At 56.7% G+C, this 22,026-nt stretch overlaps 1 protein-coding gene across 2 annotated transcripts; it reads left to right on the top strand.

Moving 5' to 3' along the window:
• Nucleotides 1-6,751: 6,751 nt before the first annotated feature.
• On the top strand, nucleotides 6,752-21,855 carry SF3B2 (splicing factor 3b subunit 2). 2 transcript variants are annotated; one of them, XM_037905259.2, is made up of 21 exons: nucleotides 6,752-6,987; nucleotides 7,408-7,454; nucleotides 9,286-9,363; nucleotides 9,774-10,025; nucleotides 11,368-11,494; nucleotides 11,681-11,781; nucleotides 12,029-12,134; nucleotides 12,933-13,018; nucleotides 14,125-14,319; nucleotides 15,178-15,315; nucleotides 15,659-15,739; nucleotides 16,233-16,460; nucleotides 16,843-16,992; nucleotides 17,301-17,390; nucleotides 17,745-17,852; nucleotides 18,571-18,678; nucleotides 19,222-19,364; nucleotides 19,507-19,608; nucleotides 20,070-20,169; nucleotides 21,181-21,366; nucleotides 21,633-21,855. In XM_037905259.2, exons 1-21 carry the CDS (start codon nucleotides 6,873-6,875, stop codon nucleotides 21,702-21,704), a joined length of 2,613 nt encoding a protein of 870 aa, XP_037761187.1. In that variant the 5' UTR covers nucleotides 6,752-6,872; the 3' UTR covers nucleotides 21,705-21,855. The 2 variants fall into 2 exon arrangements, with proteins under 2 accessions (XP_037761187.1, XP_037761186.1); XM_037905258.2 differs by having other exon boundaries at nucleotides 6,766-6,987; nucleotides 12,930-13,018.
• Nucleotides 21,856-22,026: the final 171 nt, after the last annotated feature.

Below are 22,026 nucleotides of genomic sequence, written 5' to 3'. Positions count from 1 at the left end.
ACACCCATGCGGGGGGCGGGGAGGCGGTGTCTCTGCAGGATCCCTGGGGCTGGGCTGAGTCTGCCACACAGGGGTGGGTATGTTAGGGGGCTGTGGATCCAAGGCAGCATGGCAGAGCAAGCTAGTAGTCTGGGATCCGCCTCTTGAGGGTCACACAGCCCCGCACACTCACTCACCCCACAGGGGAAACAGAAGCACAGAGAGGGGAATGGACTCATCTGTGTTCCCATGGCAGGACAGCAAATAGAACCCGTTCCATCCCCGCTGCTCTGACCTCTAGATCCCACTCCCATTCCCCCGGGATAGAACCCAGGAGTCCTGACTCCCGACCCCCCTACTCCAACTCCTAGACCCCACTGGACTCAGGGGTCCCAGGTCCCTTCCCCACCCCCACCCCCCCAGTGCTGGAATCTGGGGCTGGGGGGGGGGGGGCCGGGGGTTGCAGAGCAGCCTCAGAGAGGAGGCCAGTATAAATAGCTGTTTGTTCTGCAGCAGAAGCTGGAAGCAGACAGTGACTCATCTTGGGAAGGCGCATGTGGGAACTGGTGCTTGGGGAGGGGCTCCTGCCGCAGTCAGCCCCATGGGGGCTGCGGCCCTCTCAGCCAGTCCTCCTGCCCCGGGGCTGAATTGGGGCAAGGGATCCCTAGAGTGGAAAGGGCCTGGATCCCATTCTTCGCCCACCCTGAACCAGCCAGCCCACCCCCTCCCCACCCTGGGGCTGGGCTGGAGTTAGTGCCCCCCCAGGGGAAAGGTCAGGTCAGAGCTGGTGCCCCTGGAGGCGAAAGGCCCTGGATCCCCATCTCCAGGGTCCAAGCGGTGTCTCCCCAGCAGACGCTCTCGATTATGGTTTGAGTTAAGGCTGTTCCCGTCACTCAGCAGATCAGCAAAGGGGCCAGCAGCCAGCAAGCCCTCCCTCCGGCTGCGTCTTTGCCATGCTCAGGGGGAGCCAAGTGCCCTCCCATGTGGGTGGTCTCATGCACCCAACAGAGAGTTAAGTGGTTCCCCTCCAGGCCAGCAGCAGACGAGGTCTAGGGCCTTGGGGGGTGATTTCTTGTCACCCCAGGGGCTGGGGCGATCTGCTCACATACAGACTGTGCCGGAGCCCTGGTGGGGCACAGCCCCGGGAGGAAGCAGAGGGACGATTTCCTAGTGCTACCTTCCTCCGCACGCAGCCCATGAGCTTTGGCACCGATCCCCAGCCGCCCATGCCAGCCTGGCTGCCAAGAAGCAGCTGTCCCGGTCTCCAGGCAGGACACGGTGCAGCACCCACACATGCTGCCTCCCCATTCTCCGCTTTCCCAGCCCCACTGCAGCTTGCCTAGCTGGGCCACCCTGCACATGTGAGCTTGTGGCATGCTGGCTGCGCATCCCACTGGGATCGAGCAGCCCTGGCAGCTCCCCTTTCACTCGGCACCCGCAGATGGGACGGACGAGCTCTCCCCACAGTGCACAGCATGAGCAATGCTGGAGTGATGTCCCCAAAAATCTCCATGCCAGTGAGGCTGCAGGGAAGAAGACTGTTTTCTGCAACTTGGCCTCCTGCCTCATGCCAGGGCAGTGAGTGGGGGTGGGAGCCCGGACTCCTGGGTTCTATTCTGTTCTCAGCCATTCGCTCAGTGTTCCTCTGATGAAGGCATCCCAGCAGGGGATTTGCTCTGAGGAGCTATTAGGGGAGGGTTTGGCTCAGAGCTGGAAGCTGCTGACCCCTGGAGGGGCAGGGGCTGTTGAAGACCCATGGGGGAGTGATTACAGGGTTAAATGTTTACAGGGTCTCCTTCCCCAGGGCTGGGCTTGGGGCGGGCCGGCAGGGTCCAGCCCCTCCTAGGCCAGGAGGGCTGTGCCCTTCTGTCCCCTCTAACAAGAGAGTGAGGGGGCCCACACAAAGGGGTTTCTCTGCCCACTGGGCTAAGATCCCTTGCGATTAATGGCCACACAATTGCCCTTGCATCCAGCCCATGCCCATGCCTGGCAGGATGAGGCATGGACACCACCCCTGCCCCAGTCCTTGATGTATCCACCAAGTTCCAGAGGGAGCCCCAAATGATACGAGGGGAGGGGCCACCCCCAGCGTTAGGGAGCCAGCCATTGAGGGTCACTGTGAGGTCTGGGTCTGTCCCTCCAGAGGGACAGGGGGGCACCACAACACTCCCTCCCCCACTGCAGCATCCCCCTGGGAGTCTGCATGACATTCCCATGTCAGAGAGACGGGCACAGATCCACACCAGGGAACCACCCAGGGGTCCTGACTCCCAGCCACCCCATGCCTAACCACTCGACACCACTCCCCTCCCAGCGCTAGGGACAGAAGCCAGGAGTCCTGACTTCCAGCCCTACCTGTTAGACCCCATTCACCTCTTTTTAGTCAGTGCCCCTTGCGAGGCACAGGCCGGGACAGAGACAAAAGGCTCACTGCCATGGGACATGACAATGCTGTGCATGTACTGCCCTCTGGTGGGGGCTTTGAGACTGCAGGAGCATTGACGTAAAAGCCTGCTCCATATGTGTACAGAAGTTGGAGAGACCAGATGAGAGAGGTAATATCTTTTATTGGACTGACTTCTGTGGGTGAGAGACAGGGCTGCCTCCAGCCTTTTGGCCGCCCCAAGTGGCGAAGAAAAAAAAAAAGAAAAACCCAATTGAGCCGCCGCCGAAGTACCACCGAAGACCCGGACGTGCCGCCGCAATCACGGACACGGTGCCGCCCCTTTCTATTGGCCACCCCAGGCACCTGCTTCCTTCGCTGGTGCCTGGAGCTGGCCCTGGTGAGAGAGACATGCTTTTGAGCCACATAGAGGTCATCTTCAGGTCCAGGAAAGGTACTCCAAGGGTCACAAATAAATACAAGATGAAACAGATTGTTTAGCATAAGTAGTTAGCACATACTCTAAGGGACCATTCAAGATGGAGGGTCTGTTAACACCTCTGCAGTCATAGGACAAAAAGGGGGGTTAGTGGGTGACAGATTGTTGTAATCAGCCATAAATCCAGTGTCTCTGTTCAGTCCATGATTTTTAGGCCTTATCTACACTACAGTTTTGTTGATGCAAGTTATGCCGATGATCAAAACCCGGTATACTTACAACTCATGTGCATATTCACACAATGCTCCTTCTGTCAGCAAAGGAGCATCAACAGAGAGAGCAGTGCACTGTGGATAGCTATCCCACTGTGCTACTCACCACCTTCTGCAGCTAGGAGTTGCGGGAAGGCAGAATGGATCGCAGTGCATCATGGATAAGGCTTTGTGTTTGTCACGGAGGTCACGGAAATTCATGGAATCCGTGACTTTCCGTGACCTTTGTGACTTCTGCAGCAGCCCATGTGGCTGGCCCGGGAATTGCCTGACCAGCTCGGGCAGCCCCTGGGCTAGTCGCACTGGCTGCTGCTGGGGCAGTCTCGGGGCTCCCCTGCCACCCCACAGCAGCAGGAGTTTGGGGGGGGCTCAGGGCTGGGGGTTGGGATGTGGGGTGGTGCTTACCTAGGGCAGGCTCCCCGGAAGGGCTACAGGAACTTCCATCCCTCAGCTCCTAGCTCAGGGATCAGCAACCTTTCAGAAGTGGTGTGCCAAGTCTTCATTTATTTACTTTAATTTAAGGTTCCGCGGGCCAGTAATACATTTTAACGTTTTTAGAAGGTCTCTTTCTATGTCTATAATATATAACTAAACTATTGTTGTATGTAAAGTAAATAAGGTTTTTAAAATGTTTAAGAAGCTTCATATAAAATTAAATTAAAATGCAGAGCCCCCAGGACTGGTGACCAGGACCCGGGCAGTGTGAGTGCCACTGAAAATCAGCTCGCGTGCCGCCTTTGGCATGTGTGCCATAGGTTACCTACCCCTGTCCTAGCTCCATGGCCTGCCTCTGCCTGCAGGCACCACCCCCGCAGCTCTCATTGGCTGCGTTCTCAGCCAATGGGAGCTGCAGAACTGGGGCTTGGGGTGGAATGGAGGCAGCATGTGGAGCTAGGAGCTGGAGGTCGGGGCTTCCCAGGAGCGGGGTATGGAACCTGCCCCAGCCCCACCAACCCCCCACCCCAGCACCCGTGGCGCCCCTGGGCTCCCCCCCCAGTACCTGCAGTGCCCCCTGGGTCTCCCTCCAGCACCCACGGCATCCCCCGGGCCACCCCTCCAGCACCCATGGCACCCCCCAGGCTGCCCCCTGGAGCTGCTCTCCCCAACTTTTAGTCAGGGGTATATAGTAAAAGTTATGAAGAGGTCATGGGCCATTAATTTTTGTTTACTGCCCGTGACCTGTCCATGACTTTTACTAAAAATAACCATGACTAAAACGTAGCCTTAATCCTGGGTGCGGGCTCAACGTCCCATGATGCAGTTTTTTCCATCCTATCATTCCATGGGCTTTCGACTGTGTTTTGTGGCATTTTTCAAGGGTCCATGTTTTCTGTGCACCCACCATCTCCGTCTGAATGGATGGATCCTGAACTGCTCTCTATTGTTGTGGTCATTGTTATGAACACATTGTGGATGGTCATGCAGTATATCATGAGCTCCCAATCTGAACAGGAATCAGAGGTGCCTGATCTGCTGTGTGCTATGGAAAGAAACAACAAACAAACAACAACACTGGATTACTTTTGGCATTCACGGAGGCAGCTGCACATGGTGGACCATCACTTTTGGGCTCAGGAAACAAGAACTGAGTGGTGGGATCACATCGTTATGCAGGTCTGGGATGACCAGTGGCTTCAGAACTTTCAGATGTGCAAAGCCACCTTCCTGAAACTGTGTGAAGAGCTCGCCCCAGCACTGTGGTGCAAGAACATCAAGATGAGAGCTGCCCTCTCTGTGGAAAAGCATGTGGTGATCGCTGCGTGGAACCTGGCAACTCCAGACTGCTACTGGTCAGTCGGGAATCAGTTTGGAGTTGGGAAGTCCACCGCTGGGGCTGCTTTAACGCAAGTGTGCAGGGGCCATTAATCACATCCAGCTACAGAGGACTGTGACTCTTGGCAATGTGCGGGAAATAGTGGATGGCTTTGAGCCAATGGGATTCCCTAACTGGGGCAGGGTGATAGATGGTATGCATATCCCAATTTTGGCCCTGGATCATTTTGCAATGGAGTACATCAATAGAATGGGATACTTCTCTACGGTATTTCAGGTACTTGTGGATCACCATGGCCATTTCATTGAAATTAATGCACACATCTTCAGGAACACTGGCCTGTACAGAAAGCTGCAACTAGGGACTTTTTTTCCAGATCAAAAGATTCCAATGGGGGATGTTGAAATGCCCATAGTGATCCTGGGAGATCCTGTGTATGCCTTACTCCCACAGCTCATGAAGCTTTACACAGATAACCTGGACAGCAGCAAGGAGCGCTTCAGCAATGGGCTGAGCAGGTGCAGAATGACCATAGAATGTGCCTTTGGCAGATTAAAAGCATGCTGGCGCTGCCTTTATGGCAGGTTAGACCTAAATGAGGAAAATATTCCCATGGTCACAGCAGCCTGCTGCGTGCTCCATAATATTTGTGAGGCTAAGGTTAAAAGTTTTCCCCAGGGTGGAACACAGAGGCTGATTTTGAGCAGCCAGACACCAGGGCTATTAGGAGGATACAAGGGTGGGGGGTGCTATTTGAATCAGGGAGGCTTTAAGGCACCATTTTGACAATGAGCTCCAGTAAGCATCCAGAAAGATGTCTTTCTATACAGCACTCTGCCATGCTTTGCTAACTTGCCGCCATGCATGAAAACTTTGATTATTCCTGACCGTGATTTGTTCTCAGCAAATAATTAACTGTGTATTAATTCTGGCAGCAACCACCATGTGTAGCAGACAAATAAAGATTGGTTATCTTTCAGAGAGTATGTTTTTATTAAATACCAATTAACAACACACACAAAAGGCTTCGTGAGAAGGGAGATAACAATGAAGGGCAGTGTAGGCTCTTATAGCTGTGTGTAAGTCCAGCTATCATTCTGGAAACTGTCCGACGGGGTAGAGTGAAGGGGTACTGAGACGGGCCAGGAAGTTACAAGGAATGTGTGGGAGGAATTTGGGGAGGGCATGGAAAGCAGTTCTGTATTGGCTGCAGGAGCTGCCGAGCACACATGAATTCTGCCTGCAGCATGATTAGGGACTTCAACAACTCCGTTTGCTCCTCCATCACTTTTCTCATCCACTCCTGGCCCATTACAATTTGCTCCTGGCTCTCCTTTCTGTCCTGCCTGTCTATTTTATAATTTTCTTTTAAAGTCTCTCTCCGTGCCCTGTGTTCTTGTTTTTCAGCCTGATGATTGGAGCAACCCTGAAACATGTCCTCTTTGCTCTTCCTTGGTCGCTTCCTTGTGTGGCAGAGGCGCTCCACTGATGTGTAGGCGTGTTGCGGTTCCTGGGGTGCAATCTGAACTGTGGGACTGCTGAGTCCCCTGGGCTCCCTCTTACACTGTGATGCTGTTGGCAAAGTGGTAGATGTAAGGGGTCAGAGCTAGTTACCAAAGAAAATAAAAGATAAGGGCACAAGCTAAATCTTAAACCTTATTACACTAGGCAGTATTTAGATCTAGCAGTTTTCCCACCCACTGGATGTTACAGTTCTTAATTCACAGGCTTCTTCCTTAAGCCTCGACCAGTCCCGCGCTGGCCTCTCCAGCCCTTCAGAACCACAATTCCCAGCAAGCAAAGCTACAGGAGGGGGTCAGCGCCTGCATGCCTCAGAACTACAACTCCCAGTGGACAGCGCGGTACCTTGTTTCCTTACTGGTCGCTTCATTACATGCGCGCTGACGTTGCCCTACTGGGGAAGTTCCCAGGACTACAACACCCAGAAGGCTGCGCGCCGCCCGCCGCGTGCTTGCGTAGGGGCGGTGCCTACGGCGGCTGTTCAGGGTCGGAGCTGGCGGGAAGATGGCGACCGAGCACCCAGAGCCGCCGAAGGGGGAGCTGCCGCTGCCGGCCTACGGGGCCTGGGCGCCCGCCGAGCTGCAAGCGAAGTTGGCCGAGATCGGGGCCCCGGTGCAAGGTGGAGGCCGGACCGGGGGGGAACTGGGGCGGCGGCGGCTCCCTCCAGGGGCATCCGGGGCCCATGCGGGGGGGGGGGGGGGGTGAGCCCCGCTGTGGGCGGGGAACCCTACCTAGGAGAGGGGGTGGGAGCTGCTGGGGTGATGGGAGTGGGGGTGGCGCCTGCCAGGGGGCGTCTGGGGCCCGGGGGGCGGGAAGCCCCACTGCGGTGGGCGTGCTGGGGCAGTATGGGGGGCGGGAGGGAGGCGGGCTCCGTGCCGCGTTTCCCGGGCAGCCCAGAGACGTGGGGTAGGTTTAGGGGCGGACGGGAGCCTACTGGGCTGCGAGGGGTGGGGGAGCCCTAGGGTGGGGAAAGGCAGCGGGTGGTGGCTCAGCGTCGGTGTTGGTCTGTGAGCGCTCATCCTTCACCTGTGTTTTCCAGGCAGCCGTGAGGAGCTGGTGGAGAGGCTGCAGACATACACGCTGCAGGTGAGGAATAACCTCTCTCCCGTGCGCGCACACCACCAAACACGGGCTACTCACATGGGGCGAGGGACTTGCTCTGCCATCAGAAACAGCCGCCCCAGTGCACCAAGCTTGAGCCCTGGCACCAGAAGTGGAAGTAGGCCGGTACGGTTCGCAACTGCGTACCAGTAAGAGCCGGTACACAGCCGACCATACCGGCAGGGCCGCTGATGAGGGGGGCCAAAAGGGGTAGCTTCCCCGGGGCATGGCCATTTAAAAGGGCCTGGGGCTCCTGGCTGCTGCTACTGCTACCATGCGGCTGGAGCCCTGGGCCCTTTAAGTCACTGCCTCTACTCCGGGGCTCTGGCAGTAATTTAAAGGGCCCAGGGCTTCGGTTGCTGCTGCAGTAGAGGCAGCGCCGGCTGGGAGCCCTGGGCCATTTAAATTGCTGCTGAAGGGCTGGCTGGGGGAGTCTGGCCCCAGCCTTGCCCCTTCTGGTTGAGCTGCCCCTCCCACCTCAACCTTGCTCAGGACCCCGGCAGTCCTGAGTACTGGTAAGTCCCTTAAGTTACTTTCACCCCTGCTTGGCACCCACATCCCAACTCCTCTATATGAAAGGGATCCGTATGGAGGCCCAAACCTGGGGCTGGCAACCCGCAGTGGGAGACCTTACTGCTTGGCATGTACTGTAGTGTCACACCCCAAACATGCATGGGGGCACGTAGAGAGCTCCCACCTTTACGCCCCCATAGCCACATGCGCACCATGCCAACTACACAGTGTGAGCAGTAATGGCACTCAACAGTCTTGGGTTTAGTGACATTGACTAGGAGCCAGGAGGCTCTCAGCCTGGATTCACTGGTGTTAGAGTAAATGAGCAGTGTTAGAAGATGAAGGCTGCTGTAGTGGTTAGGGTACTAGCTGGGACTAGGGAGATCTGGGTTCTAGTCCCTGCTCTGCCACAGATTTCCCAGCAAATCTTGGGTGAGTCACCCAGCCTCTTTAGGCGTCAGTTTGGCATCTGTATAATGGGGATAATAGTGCTGCCATACCTGTAAGGATAAACAAATTAACAACTGGGAGGCGCTCAGATACTAGGTTAACAGGGGCCCAAGGGGTACCACTCGGCATGAACAGTAAGCTGGGTTGTGACAATCACCTGATTGAACCATCTTGGGTGCTAGCGACCTGTGGAAGGAAACTTGTGATCTTTATCTTAAGACTGGAACATGTGGTTGCTGCTGCCATGTTGGGTAGGAGTTGGGGGCACCAGTGACGTAGCCAGCGCTGTTTGGGTGCCAACAAGGAGCTCTGTCCTAGTGAGGGTCATTGAGGTTTCATCTGGGCTCCTGTATTCCTTCCTGTCCCAAAAGACAGCGGGGTCTGACTAGCCAGCCCACCCACCTGCCCAACAGCAGAGGGTTAATGGCAAGTGTTCTGTTGAGGCCTCACCTTTGCAGTATGTCTGCTCGTGTTCATAGTAATTAGGGCAATTATAGTGCAGCCTGCGGGGATGAAGCTAGTGTGTGGGCTGCCGGGGGTGGCCTTACTTCTATCCCCTCTCTGAGCCACATGCTCTGTGGGCATCAGTATCCCCATCCTGCTTTCTGTCTTGGCTATGGAGACTCTGGTATTCTGTGTTGTGGGGGTGTATGTGCAGCGCCCGCAGGCTCCATCTTGCTTAGAGAGCTCCACACTACTATCTTTCCTTGCCATGGTGGTGTATTGGCCTCCCCAGAGCCTGGAGTTCCTCTCCTGACCCAGCACAAGTCAGTGGGAGTCTGAGAGAGAGGCTCCCCAGTGGATAGGCTTTCACCTGCTTTGCAGCTGCATTTACTGTGTCTTCCTTCCGCAGACTGGCATCGTGCTGAGCAGGCCGTCTCTTAGGGGAGATGATGGTGACAAGCCCACCCCACCCCCGATACCTGGACAGGTAAGTGACGGGGATATGGAGAGGAGGAATCCTGGCCTGGCTAGGTCACAGGGGCTGACTGCCCTGCCGTAGCTCTCCTATGCAACAGCTGCTGTGCAGCTTCTCAGGGTGACTGACATCTGTTGGTACTTCCTGCCAGGAGCTATTGCTAACCCCAGCATCCTGAAGAACAGTGCTGTTCTACCTTCCGAAGTCCCTCCAACTGTGTCTGGGATCCAGGAGCCGCCTCCTCTTCCTATGCTGAGCATGCTCAGCATTGCTTTGTGGCTCCTGGGCTGTTACTGCTGCCTCTGCGGTGGGACACAGCATCTCAGTGCTGGGCAATGGATCTTGGTATAAATAATCTATGAATTGCTTTGTGATCCTGCACACTCTGTGCTGGTCCTTGTCATCTTTTCTCTCATTCACAGCTCCCTGGGATCCCCTTGCCCCCTCCCCCCATGGGGATGCCACCCATGCAGCCCCCGCCACCCCCTCCTCCTCCCCCTGGCATCAGTCTCAACTTCCCCATGGGCGTGGGGCCCCCTCCGCCGCCCCCAGGCATGGGCCCCCCCCTCCGCATGCAGAGCGTGGACCCCTCGGCTCTGTCAGAGGAAGATCGTCTGAAGCTGGCGCAGCAGCAGGCAGCCATGCTAATGCAGCAGGAAGAGAGGGCTAAGCAGGTAAGGGCTGTGTTGCAGGCAGCAGGGCAGAGGTGCTCTCCCTCAGTGCTGGCCTCAGGGTGGCACTAAGGGGTGCTGTGCTGTCGGGGCTCAGTCTTTGTGCTCTTCCCTGCCTGTCAGTGCTGACCCCAGTGCCCCCTATGTGGTGTGAGGAGGTGCTATGCTGCAGGGATCTATAGGGGCACTCTCCCCTGGCAGTGAGTGCTGACCCGAATGCCCCAGTGTGGTTAGCCCTGTGCTGCAGGATATCTGCCAGATGACATATAATGAAGATGCAACCACTTTGTTTGCCAAGAGTCTCGGCTTTTTAATCCTGGGGTCCTGGCCATTTGGCCTCCTCAAATCCCTCCTTCCCAAGTGCAGTGTTAGGTGCGTATATGATTCTTCACATCCTGCCATAAACTATTGTGAAGTGCTAATGCTGAGCAGCCCCTGTGCCCCACCCCAGAGGTGGCCACATCTCAGCACTAGGTGAAGGATCCCTGTATATATAGCCCTGTGCCCCACTTTGGTGGCAGCTATTTCTCAACGCTGGGTGAGGGAAAGTTCGCCTTCAAATTCTAGCTTGTGCAATCTGTTCTGTCTGCCCATAGCCAGGGAATAGGGAGAGGGACATGGGTGAAACTGACCAGGTAGCAGAGCAGTGGGGTCTGTATGTTGCATCGGGGCCTGAAGGAGCCTGATCCGGTTCCTTCCCTCCTCAAGTTGCAGAAGAGACGCTGCTCTCTCCTCTCTAATATTGAACTGAATTGGACCCAATTGCTGTCCTGTTCTGGCAGAGAACAGATGCTGCGATCCATTCAGCTCCCTGTCTGCCCCCCCAGCCACTCCCAAAAAAACAAAAAGTTCTGCACGCCACTGCTGACCCGTTCCCAGATTGTTGCCTCTCCTGCTGGTCCCTTCCCAAAGCCCTGAGCAGGCAGGGGATGGGTGCCACTTGCTCACAGCTGGTTCCCAGCACTTTGCCCTCCCGCTCACTCCTTGCAGGGGGAGCACTCATTCAGGGAGAAGCTGAAGGAGCAGGAATTGCTGGAGCAGCAGACGTGGTTAAAGCCCCATGCAGCGGCATCGCACTGGGCATTCGGGGCTGGGACGTGGGTGGGTGGACTAACTGGCGAGGTTGCTGCTTACCGGTGCCATATGTCTCCCCTGTCTGCACTGGTACCCCACTCAGTGGGCCCCTCCAGAAACAAGGGGGCCCACCCAGCCTGGTGTCCCCTTTTTCAGCCTACAGTCTCCCCCAATAACCTTCAGACATCCTGTGGGGAAGGCTGAGGGGGAGGGCTGCTGATCTTCAGCTCCCACCTATCAGTGACCTCTGCATGTGTTTTCCTTCTCTCAGGCTGCAGTCTTACTAGAACAGGAGAGACAGAAAGAGATGGCCAAGCTGGCCCCCCCGGTGCCCAGACCCCCTCTGGATGTGGGGCCTGTCAGACCCATAGGACCAAGGCCCCCAATGGTGCCACGAGGTGAGATTATTACCCCAGATTCCATACCACAGTTGGGGATTTTGCCTCTAGCAGGCTCTGATCTAGGCCCTGGATGCTGCCCCTGCTTTGGAAGCAGGTGTCAGGAAGCAGCAGGGGGCTGGTTACTTCAGATCAGTTCCTTATGGGGACTCACCCCTTTTGTGTGTGTCTCTCCTGTCCATCTAGGTAGTGCCCCTGTAGGACCCCCACTGCCTGGAGTTCCTATTGGTCCCCCTGGCCCAAGGCCGCGGGGGCCACCACCGCCTCCTGGGGAAGAAGGCCGAGAGGTAAGGATACAGAAGGTGGTGGCTGGAGGGTGGCCTGTTGCAGATGGGCAGTTTTCTGTGACGTGTTGGAGGTAAAGAGAAGAATTGATATCCACTCACACAGGGTGGGTTCTATACCTGGCTCTGGGAGGGAATGGGGTCTGGGCGGGGTGTTAGGAGCCAGGACTCCTGGGTTGTTCCTGTCCAAGCCAGCCTGTGGGTCCTGTTGTGGTGCATCCCCCTGCTTAGTGATCGCCTCTGTTTGTAGACAGACGATTCCACTGTTGGCCCCAAGATCCCTCAGGCCCTGGAGAAGATCCTGCAACTCAAGGAGATCCGGCAGGAGGAGCTCATAACTGTGCCTGGCACCACAGGTAACAGGCTCCTTCCATTCTTCCTGTGTGGTTTGGGGCAGGAGCTCTGGCTGAAGGCGGAGCCCTGGCCTCTCCCAGCAGGAGGTGCTGTAGGGAGCAAGGGCGGGAGCTCTGGAGGGTCAGGACGGACACCTGGGTTCTATCCCCAGCTCTGGGTTGGGAGGAGAGTCTAATGTGTTAGAGCTGGTGGGGGACTGGGAGTCAGGACTCCTGGATTGTACTACTGGCTCATGTGGGAATGGAGCCTAGAGGTTAGAGCCTGGAATTGCATGCCAGTGATCTGTGCCCTCATCATTCTCAAGCCTCTTGCTTCTCCTGCCCTGTTTTTCAGTTGTGCCCTGGCATTGGTAGCTGCTGTTGGGACTTACCCAAGAGCTTGGTGCTGTCTGAAGGCAGGTGGAATCCTGCCTTTCAGGCGCACCTCAGTATTAACCCTTCTCTGCAGTGTCCATACCCCAGAAGACAGGATTGGCAGGTGCCTCCTAGGGAGACCATCTCCTGTCCCTTGGTAATGCTCCCCACAAAGCAGAGGCAACTAACCCACCTGGGTTGTGTTCCTTCTATATGCTGCACCCCCCACTAAGCCAACTCTTGCACTGTGACAAATGGGGGCTGGTTGGCATGTGTCTAAGGGGGGTGCAGGAGAATTGGCCTCCCTTGTAATGTGGTTGGTCACTCCTGCTCCCAGCATGCAGTTCTGAGGGGTTGGCAGGGCTGTCCCTTCCTTCTCTTCCCCCAGAGCTTGCTGCAGTGTGTCTGACCCCCACACACCTTGCTGATCTCACTGTATTTCAGCAGATGATGATATGGAGACAGATTTGAAGGCATTGATCAGTATCTCTGCTTCCGAGACAGAGGAAGACATGGCTCTATCAAAGAAAGAGGTGAGCAGGCTGCCTGCCTCACTTTAGTCCCCAGCTCCAGCATGTCAAGTGGCTTAGAGGGGGGAAGCTGGGAGCCAGGACTCCTGGGTTCTCTCCTCACTTCTGGGAGGAGAGCAGGGGAGTCTGGACTCCTGGGTTCTATTCCTAGTCTGTCATTGGCTTGCTGTGTAAGGTCTGGTCAACCCCTTCATCTCTCTGTGCTTTGGTTTCCCTTCTGTTGAATGAGGCTTGTCTAGCTTCAGAAGCAGAGAGCTCTGTTAGATGCTGAGATGGGCACTCCCCCCCTAGTCCAGTGGTTCTCAAATTTATTTACTGGTGACACCTTTCACACAGCAAGCCTCTGAGTGTGACACACCCCCCCCCCCTTATAAATTAAAAACACTTTTAAGATATATTTAACACCGTTATAAACGCTGGAGGCAAAACAGGGTTTGGGGTGGAGGCTGACAGCTCGCGACCCCCAGTTTGAGAACCCCTGCACTAGTTTAACCTCAGCCTGGCTAGCGACAGGTAGATTTAAAGTGACTGCATCAGCTGAGCACAGGCCTTGATGCTGAGGCTGAAAACATTGGCTTGGAATGTAATAGATTCCTATGAACCATGTTTCCAATTAAGGCCTTTGAATCTTCCCTAGCTGCCAGTGTGGGGAGGGATGGGAGTGAAATTCACTGAGCGGCATGTGAAACTTACCACTCCCTGCAACAGGGATGCTAGGAGTGAAAGGAGGTGGGAGATCTTTCCCTTTGCATTCAGGGGGCTTTAGGTTGAAAACCCTTCACAGCAGCTGGGAACTGCCACGTAAAGCTGAGGCTTTAGCCTCATGAGAGCTGCTGTGCCAAGCCCAGCATCCTGCAGGATGATTGTCAGAATCATTTCATGCCGTCACCATAAAGTTCCTCCTCCAGAATTCTTCTTCATGTCTGCCATATATGGTGCAGCCATGTCATGTGCAGTTGAAGAGCTGCCACTTACAGGATGAAGTGTGACTGCATCTCGGCACTGGGGAGAGTTCCCTGTATAAACAGCCCCCCTGCTCCACCCCAGAGGTGGCTGCATCTGAGCACCAGGGGAGGGATCTGTAGGTATTAATACACTTCTGTCGGCAGAGGAACCGTAAGCGCCGTAACCGGAAGAAGAAGAAGAAGGCACGTGTGGCAGCAGAGGGCAAAGGGGAGAAGGAATCTCCACGCACTGAGCCCAAAGACAGCGAGTCAGTGGTGGAGATTGAGTATGTCACTGAGGAGCCGGAGATCTATGACCCCAACTTCATCTTCTTCAAGAGGATCTTCGATGCCTTCAAGGTGAGCCAGGCTCAGGGTGCAGTCCTGGGTTTTTGGCGCTACACAGGTAAAGGAGCCTCTAGTGGTTAAAGTCCTGGCATCTGACCGAGGAGTGGGGTCTAGTGGTTATATCATAGAAGGGTGCCAGGACTCCTGGGGGGGCAGTGGGATCTAGTGGTTAGAACAGTGGGGCTGGAAGTCGGGACACCTGAGTTCTATCCCCAGCTCTTTTAAACCCCTCTCTTCAGTGGGGCAAGGGGAGACTCACAGGCTGCACTGAGCCCCAAATCCTGTGGTGATCTGTTTGCAATGGGGCAGGGGAAGTGGCTGCAAGCTCCATCTGCCATGACTCTGGGGGCAGTGCTTCCTGCCTCATCAGGATACAGATCGGTGTCTGCCCTCCAGCATCATGTTCCCTGCAGCCTGGGAGTGGGCACAAGCAGGGTTCTTGCGTCTGCTGCTGAGTTGGGAGCCTTGGCTGATCCCTGGCTAGGCGGGAGGGGAGACCTGGTGGTGAGAGGAGGGGAACCTTCCCTTCCATAGTTCAGAAGTCCCTCCTCTTCCTTAAGGGCCTGGCTTGGAGATCTTCATCCCCCAGGGCAGGAGCACCCCCACATGGCCTGTATTCGCCCATCTGCTCCCTTTGGGGTCCTGCTAGCTCCTCTGAGGAGATGGGAAAGGAGCCTTCTTCACTCTGTCGTCCCCCCCCCCCCCCCCCCAAGTCTTGTGCCTCTATCGCTGTGGGGCTCCCAGCTGCTCCTTGGGGGACAATTGCTCAAGCTCATGTGCTCCTGCTTAAATCCCCGTCCAGTCAGTGTCCCCTCCCTGGGGATGGAGTCTCCAGCCTCGGCCCCTTCTCACTTTCCCTTGCCTCCACAGCTGACGGATGATGTAAAGAAAGATAAAGAGAAGGAACCTGACAAGGCAGACAAGCCAGAGAGCGCAGCTGCACCCAAGAAGAAGGGCTTCGAGGAGGACCGGAAGGGCAGCGATGATGACAGTTCTGATGATGAACAGGTGGGCTAGGGGTGGGGCCAGGCAGGTGGCCAGTGGAACTTCCTGGCACCACAATGGCCCAGAGCTCAGGAGAGACTTGGGGCAGGTATTGCTAGGGATCAATTAAGCTGGCATCTGCACTGACCCCAGTTGGTGTCATGGCCCTGGGGCTACAAAGCTGGGCTAGTGCTGCAGGGAGGTGCTTTATTGGGAGTGGGAGATCCTTCATCTGCATCTTGCATTGGCCAGTATTAGTGTGTGGGGGAGGGAGGGGTACTGGGTCCATGGGTCTGATATGGTGGAAATGGTGTGGGGGACTCGCGCTGGATGAGCCGGGCCTATTATGCTGCTTTTTTGGGTCTAGGAGAAGAAACCTGAGGCCCCCAAACTGTCTAAGAAGAAGCTGAGACGTATGAATCGTTTCACGGTGGCAGAGCTCAAACAGGTGAGATGGTCAGTCACCTCAGCGCCATGTGGGTGTCACAGCTTCTCTGAAGGGGCACCCTCTGTGGAACAGAGCTGGCTCTGCTCAAGACACTGTGGGGAGGGATGGGGCTGAACCCCGGTTCAGGGGACTCTGCATTGGGGTTGGTGCCCTCTGGGCTGATGGCCCAGCTTGGCCAGTTGGGTTGGCACTATTTAAGCAGCAAGAGTGAAACTGACCCAGCTGGGTGTTGGGCCATGCTTTTTCTCGCTGGGGACATGGTACCAGCAAGGGATCTCCCAGGATGAACTTGCCTCGGGTCCTGTTGGGACCCTTCGGCCTCTGCTGTCTGGCTGGGCTGGGGCTGATGGAGCAGGGGGAATCTGATGCGGTCGCTGGGAATGCGGGGAGGGAAGAGAGAAGGTTCTGGTGCTCTAAAAGTTAAGCTGATGGTCTGGGGTAGGGATAATGGGAGGGCACTTGGAGGGTTAAGCCTCTGCTGTCCTGTCCCCAGCTTGTGGCGCGTCCGGACGTGGTGGAGATGCATGATGTGACCGCCCAGGACCCCAAGCTGCTGGTTCACCTCAAGGCCACCCGCAACTCGGTGCCTGTGCCCCGGCACTGGTGCTTCAAGCGCAAGTACTTGCAGGGCAAGCGGGGCATTGAGAAGCCGCCTTTCGAGCTGCCTGACTTCATCAAGCGCACAGGCATCCAGGAGATGCGAGAGGCGCTGCAGGAAAAGGTACCCACTCTGCATCTCGGTGCCAGTCGAGGGATCCCTATATAAACAGTCCCTACTCTCAGCTCCCTCTCTGATCTCAGTTGCTGTGTGGTGACTTGGTGGTGTAGCACCAGGGGGCTGGTGCTACATTTCCCTGCCTGGGATGATTGCAAGACTTGGTCCCGTTATCCATTGTCATATTTCTCGTCCACCCACACACACACACGCCCCGCCCCGCTTGTTGGTAGGTCAGGTCTGCCTCCTGGAGATGGGTTTGCATCCTAGGCCCTGCAGGGGGTGGCAGGAGGCTGTGTCTGGTGGCACTGTGTGTCCCTACAGCTGGAAGGGGCCCGTGGCATGGCTGAGGTGTGCTCACCCTCTCCTTTCTCCCACCCCCCCCCAGGAGGAGCAGAAGACAATGAAGTCAAAGATGCGGGAGAAGGTTCGCCCCAAGATGGGCAAGATCGACATTGACTACCAGAAGCTGCATGACGCCTTCTTCAAGTGGCAGACCAAGCCCAAGCTCACCATCCATGGAGACCTCTACTATGAGGTGGGTGTAGGGCCAGGGGAAGCCCTGTCCCTACAGGACCCCCTAAGATGGGGCAGTGGCTCTGGCTGGGGTCTGTGCCCAGGGCGTGCCCCATGCTGCGACTCAGGGGGACAGTCTTAATCTCTGGCAGACAGCTGGGGATTGTGGGCTGGGAAGGAAAACCCATCCTGGCCTGGCTCTCTCTGACCCTGGATTTCTGATTGCTGGAGCCTCTTCCCCCCAGCTGGGTGCTGGGCAGTGATCAGCCCACTAGCATTAGGGCACCTTCTCATGATTTGCTCTGACCCCAAGATTCCCCTCTTCACCAGGGCAAGGAGTTTGAGACGCGGTTGAAAGAGAAGAAGCCGGGGGACCTGTCAGATGAACTGCGTATTGCCTTGGGGATGCCCGTTGGCCCGGTAAGTGCTCTTGGAAGCTGACTGTCGGAGGGGGTAGCTGGTGTGACCCTCATCTGCTGATCCTACAGCCAGCCTTCGGGAGGCAGCTAGTCATGGCCACTACATGGCTGGGTACCTCAGGGCTAGAACAGAAGAGCAGCTGTAGGGTGGGATTGCAGGGCACTGGCTGAGCTATGGTGGTGGGGAGGCAGGTAGCAGGGGGCTGTAGGTTGGGACTGAGGGATGCCTGTGTGAGAGATGAGTTTTTTGGTACCCTCCTGGGACTTCCTTGCTGATGGTCCTGGGGGCTGGTTAGCCAGGGCTGGGCAAGCAAGCCTGTCCTATTGGCTAATGCCATGTCTCTCCTGGTTCCAGAATGCCCACAAAGTGCCACCCCCATGGCTGATTGCCATGCAGCGCTATGGCCCACCCCCCTCCTACCCTAACCTGAAGATCCCGGGCCTCAATTCACCCATCCCAGAGGTGAGTGGCTGTGTCTGTCCTACAGGGCGCTGAGGAATGTTCTCTTGCCCCAGCATGTGCTCTTTGAGTGTCTGCGGGGCTCTCGAATGGCCTATGGCACTGTCACTGGTGCCGGGGTGTCTGTTGGAGTGGTCCCACTCCAAGAAGCCCCTCCCTGTTTGGCCCTTTTCACTAGGGGGAAAAGGGGACTCTTAACTCGGGGCAGTACTAGTGCAGCTGAGGCACTGGGCTCCCCCAAAAGCTCAGCCTGCCAATGCAGTGTGACTCTATCCCTGAGACTCCCCTTTTCCTAGCAAAGACCAAGCTGAAGCAATGGCCTCTTTCCTGCTTCCCACTCCTGAGATGCTGCCCCCCCCGCCCCATCATTTTCATCTGGCACTCCATGATTCTCCTTGTTCCTGTGTTTCCATACTCCACGTGGTTATACGCTCTTCTTCCCCCTGCCCCACTTGCACCATCCAGAGACCTGCATTAACCATCCCGGGGTGGAATCTACCCCTTCTACCTAGAACCCAGCGCGCTGACAAGGGGTGGGAGGAGCACTGGCCCAGCTTCCCAGCTGGAAGATTAAGGCCCACAGATGGGAGGTGACTTAGCCAGAGTCAGTGGCTGGGCCAGGACCAGAGCCCAGGAGTCCTGGCTTCCAGTCGCCCCCTGCTCTAACCCACTGGACTCCACTGTCCTCTGGAGCCTGAATAACTCTTTCCTCTTGTCCCAGGGCTGCTCGTTCGGGTACCATGCCGGGGGCTGGGGGAAGCCTCCTGTTGATGAGACTGGGAAGCCCCTGTATGGAGACGTCTTTGGGACCAATGCTTCTGAGTTCCAGGTAGGTAGCCAAGTGATCACGGCCCTGGAGAGACTGTGTCGGGGGTGGGAATAGCCATTGCCTGGGGGATTGGGGTCACATGCCACTCCTGTAGCTTTCTAGGTGCAGTGGGATGAGCTAGGGGCCACCCACTGGCTGGCATTCCCCCTCTTTGGTACTGCCAACCAGGCTGGGGCTCTTCCAGGGTGGTGGGAACCAAGACGAATGCACAGCCTGCACTGACCCATTATCTCCCCACTGGGTGTCAGTAGGACCCCTGGAACTGTGCTCCTCAGTGGGGTTGATGAGCTGAGGCAGAGCAAGGGGGCAGCAAGGCTGGTGCTGGGGAAAAGATTGGATCCCTGAACCTTGGAGACTGAACCCCCTGTTCCTACTTGTACTGGGGCTGGAATGGTGCCCCCTAGAGGAGGAAAGCCCATTCCCTACTCCTCTGAGCCAGCCTGTCTGCCTGCTAGGCAGCTGAATTGGAGCAGCACCCTCCAGTGGGGAGAGGCCCCTCGTTCCCACACCTTCCTCTGTCCAACCCATCTCCCCTCATTTCAGACCAAGGCAGAAGAGGAGGAAATCGACCGGACACCCTGGGGGGAGCTGGAGCCATCAGACGAGGAATCCTCAGAGGAGGAAGAGGAGGAGGAGAGTGATGAGGAGAAGCCAGATGAGACGGGCTTCATCACCCCAGCTGACAGGTCGATGCCTATCCGGGGTGGGGGCTGCCATGGGGTTGTGGCAGGTGGGGGCATGGTCAGTGAGGGCCATGTGGGGGATCCTCCATTCCAGCCAGGCCATGTGGCCCAGTTGCTGTCTCTAACCATTTGCTCTTCTCCTCAGTGGCCTGATCACGCCAGGCGGCTTCTCCTCTGTCCCTGCCGGCATGGAGACTCCCGAGCTCATTGAGCTGAGGAAGAAGAAGATAGAGGAGGCCATGGATGGGTAAGTCAGGCCTCTGCCTTGCTTGGGCCACTCCAATCCCCCAGAGACAGCGGGGGTGAGCAGGACTCAGGGAGAATCCCATGGAACCCTAGGGGGCATCGTCCTGTGCAGTCTGTGCTGGCCCTAATGCTCCCATGTGGCACTAGGGGGTGCTGTACTGCAGGGAGTGGGGTAGGGTGCTATTGGTGATGCTATTATTTTGGAGGGCTCTCAGTCACTTACTTTCCCAGTTGGGCCTCTTAGCACTGCTCTCTTGGCCCAGTCTCAGCCCTGCTGTTTCCATTCTCCTTCCCAAATCCCTCCTGCTGTTTCATTAGGGTCAGACACTCTCTTTTCCACTTCTTGTCCCAAACTGCTGTCTGGCTACCAAACATTCCACCCCAGAGGTAGCTGCATTTCTGTCCCCCTGGCACTCATGGCCTGTTGTGCTGATCTTGTCTCTGCCCCCCCTTTACCCACAGCAGCGAGACGCCCCAGCTCTTCACAGTGCTGCCAGAGAAGCGAACAGCCACAGTTGGGGGCGCTATGATGGGTTCCACTCACATCTATGACATGTCCACGGTGAGTGACACAGGCCAGCCAGCCGGGTGAGCTATGGGACCAGAACCAACGGCTTGGCAGGATGGGGGCCTGTACTTCCGGAACCCAGCTATGTTCTCTGGGCCCCTGGAGCAGTTGTGGTGACAAGGCTTCCCAGCAGTGGGATGGGGCTGCTCGTCCTTGGCATAACCACTGTTCTGTGTTCACTAGTGATCTAGAGCAGGGAGAGGGCCAGCTGGGCAGGGAATCGGGTACTGGGGGGGGGCGGGCAGCATTGGAGCAGAGGGAGCTGGAAAGCTATGGTGCAGGGAAAGGGGCAGGACTCAGCTGGATGGCTATGGAAAGGGGTTGAGCAGCATGGAGGGCAAAAGGTGGCCCTTTGCTGCTGAAGGGCCAGGCTAGAACTGAACTTGGGACTCCTGGATGCAGCGAGCCATTCAGGGCACCCTATCCAAAATGGAGGTGGGCTGGCATTCGGGCCTAGACAGTCCTCTGCTTCTGAGCAGAGAACGGCTCGGGGCTGGGATTCGAATGCCTGGTTTAGAATGGCTTGGTCAGGTGCTGCTGTTGGGGGGCTGGAAGGAACATGTGGCTGGGGAGAGGTAGAGGATGGGCCCAACAGGAGCAGAGGAATGGGGTTCAGGGGCTGCTCTCAGGGGAGTGGTTAGGCCTGTCTCATCATCCCCCAAACAAAGGGTTATTCAGTGAGACCACCCAAGCTCAGTTCAAGTGCAAGGCCCTGGCCTTCCCCACTGCAGTTGGCCTGTGGGACTCACTGCCCGCAGGATCTCATGGTGGCTGTGAGCCACGCAGGGTCTAGGTGTTTCTGTGGGAACCCTGGGCATTTGAGGTGAGAATACTAAATGCTCAGCTGGGAGAGATTGTGTGATTGTGTGTCCGTCCGTTGTCGGGCCCCCCCCCCCCCCCTAAGATAAACCGGGCTAGCTTGGCCCCTGGCTGCTGTTCCCTGGGGGGCAGGGGCTCCCCCTCCCATCCATAGTGCTGGCGTCTCACCCTTCCCTTCACCTGCAGGTGATGAGCCGGAAGGGGCCAGTGCCAGAAATCCAGGGAGTGGAGGTGGCGCTGGCTCCTGAGGAGTTGGAGCTTGACCCGATGGCCATGACCCAGAAGTACGAAGAGCACGTGCGGGAGCAGCAGGCCCAGGTGGAGAAGGAGGACTTCAGTGACATGGTGGCTGAGCATGCAGCTAAGCAGAAGGTGAGGGCTGTGGGAAGGGGTTTGGGGTGGGATATGGGGTTGAACCCTCTATGGGGTGCCAGCTCCTATCTGGCCCCACAGGGTAGGGGGATTGATTGGCTCAGGGTCAGTGAATGGGATACAGAGCCTGTCCCCTCTAGGGGGTGCCATAGCTCCTGTCCAGCCCCAGGATGTGGGGACAGACTGGGTCAGGGAGGGGGTTATGATCCCCTGCTGGCTGAACTTTTTCTCTCTCTCTCTTTCTTCCCTCCCCGCCCCCCCTGCAGCAGAAGAAGCGGAAAGCACAGCCCCAGGACACGCGTGGGGGTGGCAAGAAGTACAAAGAGTTCAAGTTCTAGCCCCATCCCTTCTGTTTTTAACCCACTTGTTCCTGTTCTGTAGGGAGAACTGCACTCCCTGCTGCTCAGCCCCCTCCAATTGTTTTGTGTTTTTTTTTTGTAAATAAAATCCAGAGTGCTGGGGCAATGGCCCTGCCTGGGCTCTGTCTCAGACTGGCCCCTTTGATCTTGTCTCTAGGAGGCGAGCGCTGCCTCCTCCCTTTGCTGTTTCAGGATCCCATCAACCACTGCACCTTCCCCTCTGGCCAAATGCTGTGGGGCAAGTGCAGACAAGGCGGGGTGTGCTCCTCATGCAATAAGCCACGCTGTGGAGACTTGGACG

Source organism: Chelonia mydas, chromosome 7 (genome assembly GCF_015237465.2).
Source record: "Chelonia mydas isolate rCheMyd1 chromosome 7, rCheMyd1.pri.v2, whole genome shotgun sequence".
Classification (NCBI taxonomy): domain Eukaryota; kingdom Metazoa; phylum Chordata; order Testudines; family Cheloniidae; genus Chelonia; species Chelonia mydas.
The sequence above is the reverse complement of the archived record's forward strand: the minus strand, read 5'-3'. Positions and strand labels throughout refer to the sequence as shown.

Bases quoted from the DNA above. Each gene is read 5' to 3' on its own strand.
- SF3B2 (XM_037905258.2), top strand. From the start codon at position 6,873: ATGGCGACCGAGCACCCAGAGCCGCCGAAGGGGGAGCTGCCGCTGCCG. The intron at 15,316-15,658 runs GTGGGCTAGGGG...TTTTGGGTCTAG, and splicing joins ACAGTTCTGATGATGAACAG to GAGAAGAAACCTGAGGCCCC. The intron at 19,609-20,069 runs GTAAGTCAGGCC...CTTTACCCACAG, and splicing joins ATAGAGGAGGCCATGGATGG to CAGCGAGACGCCCCAGCTCT.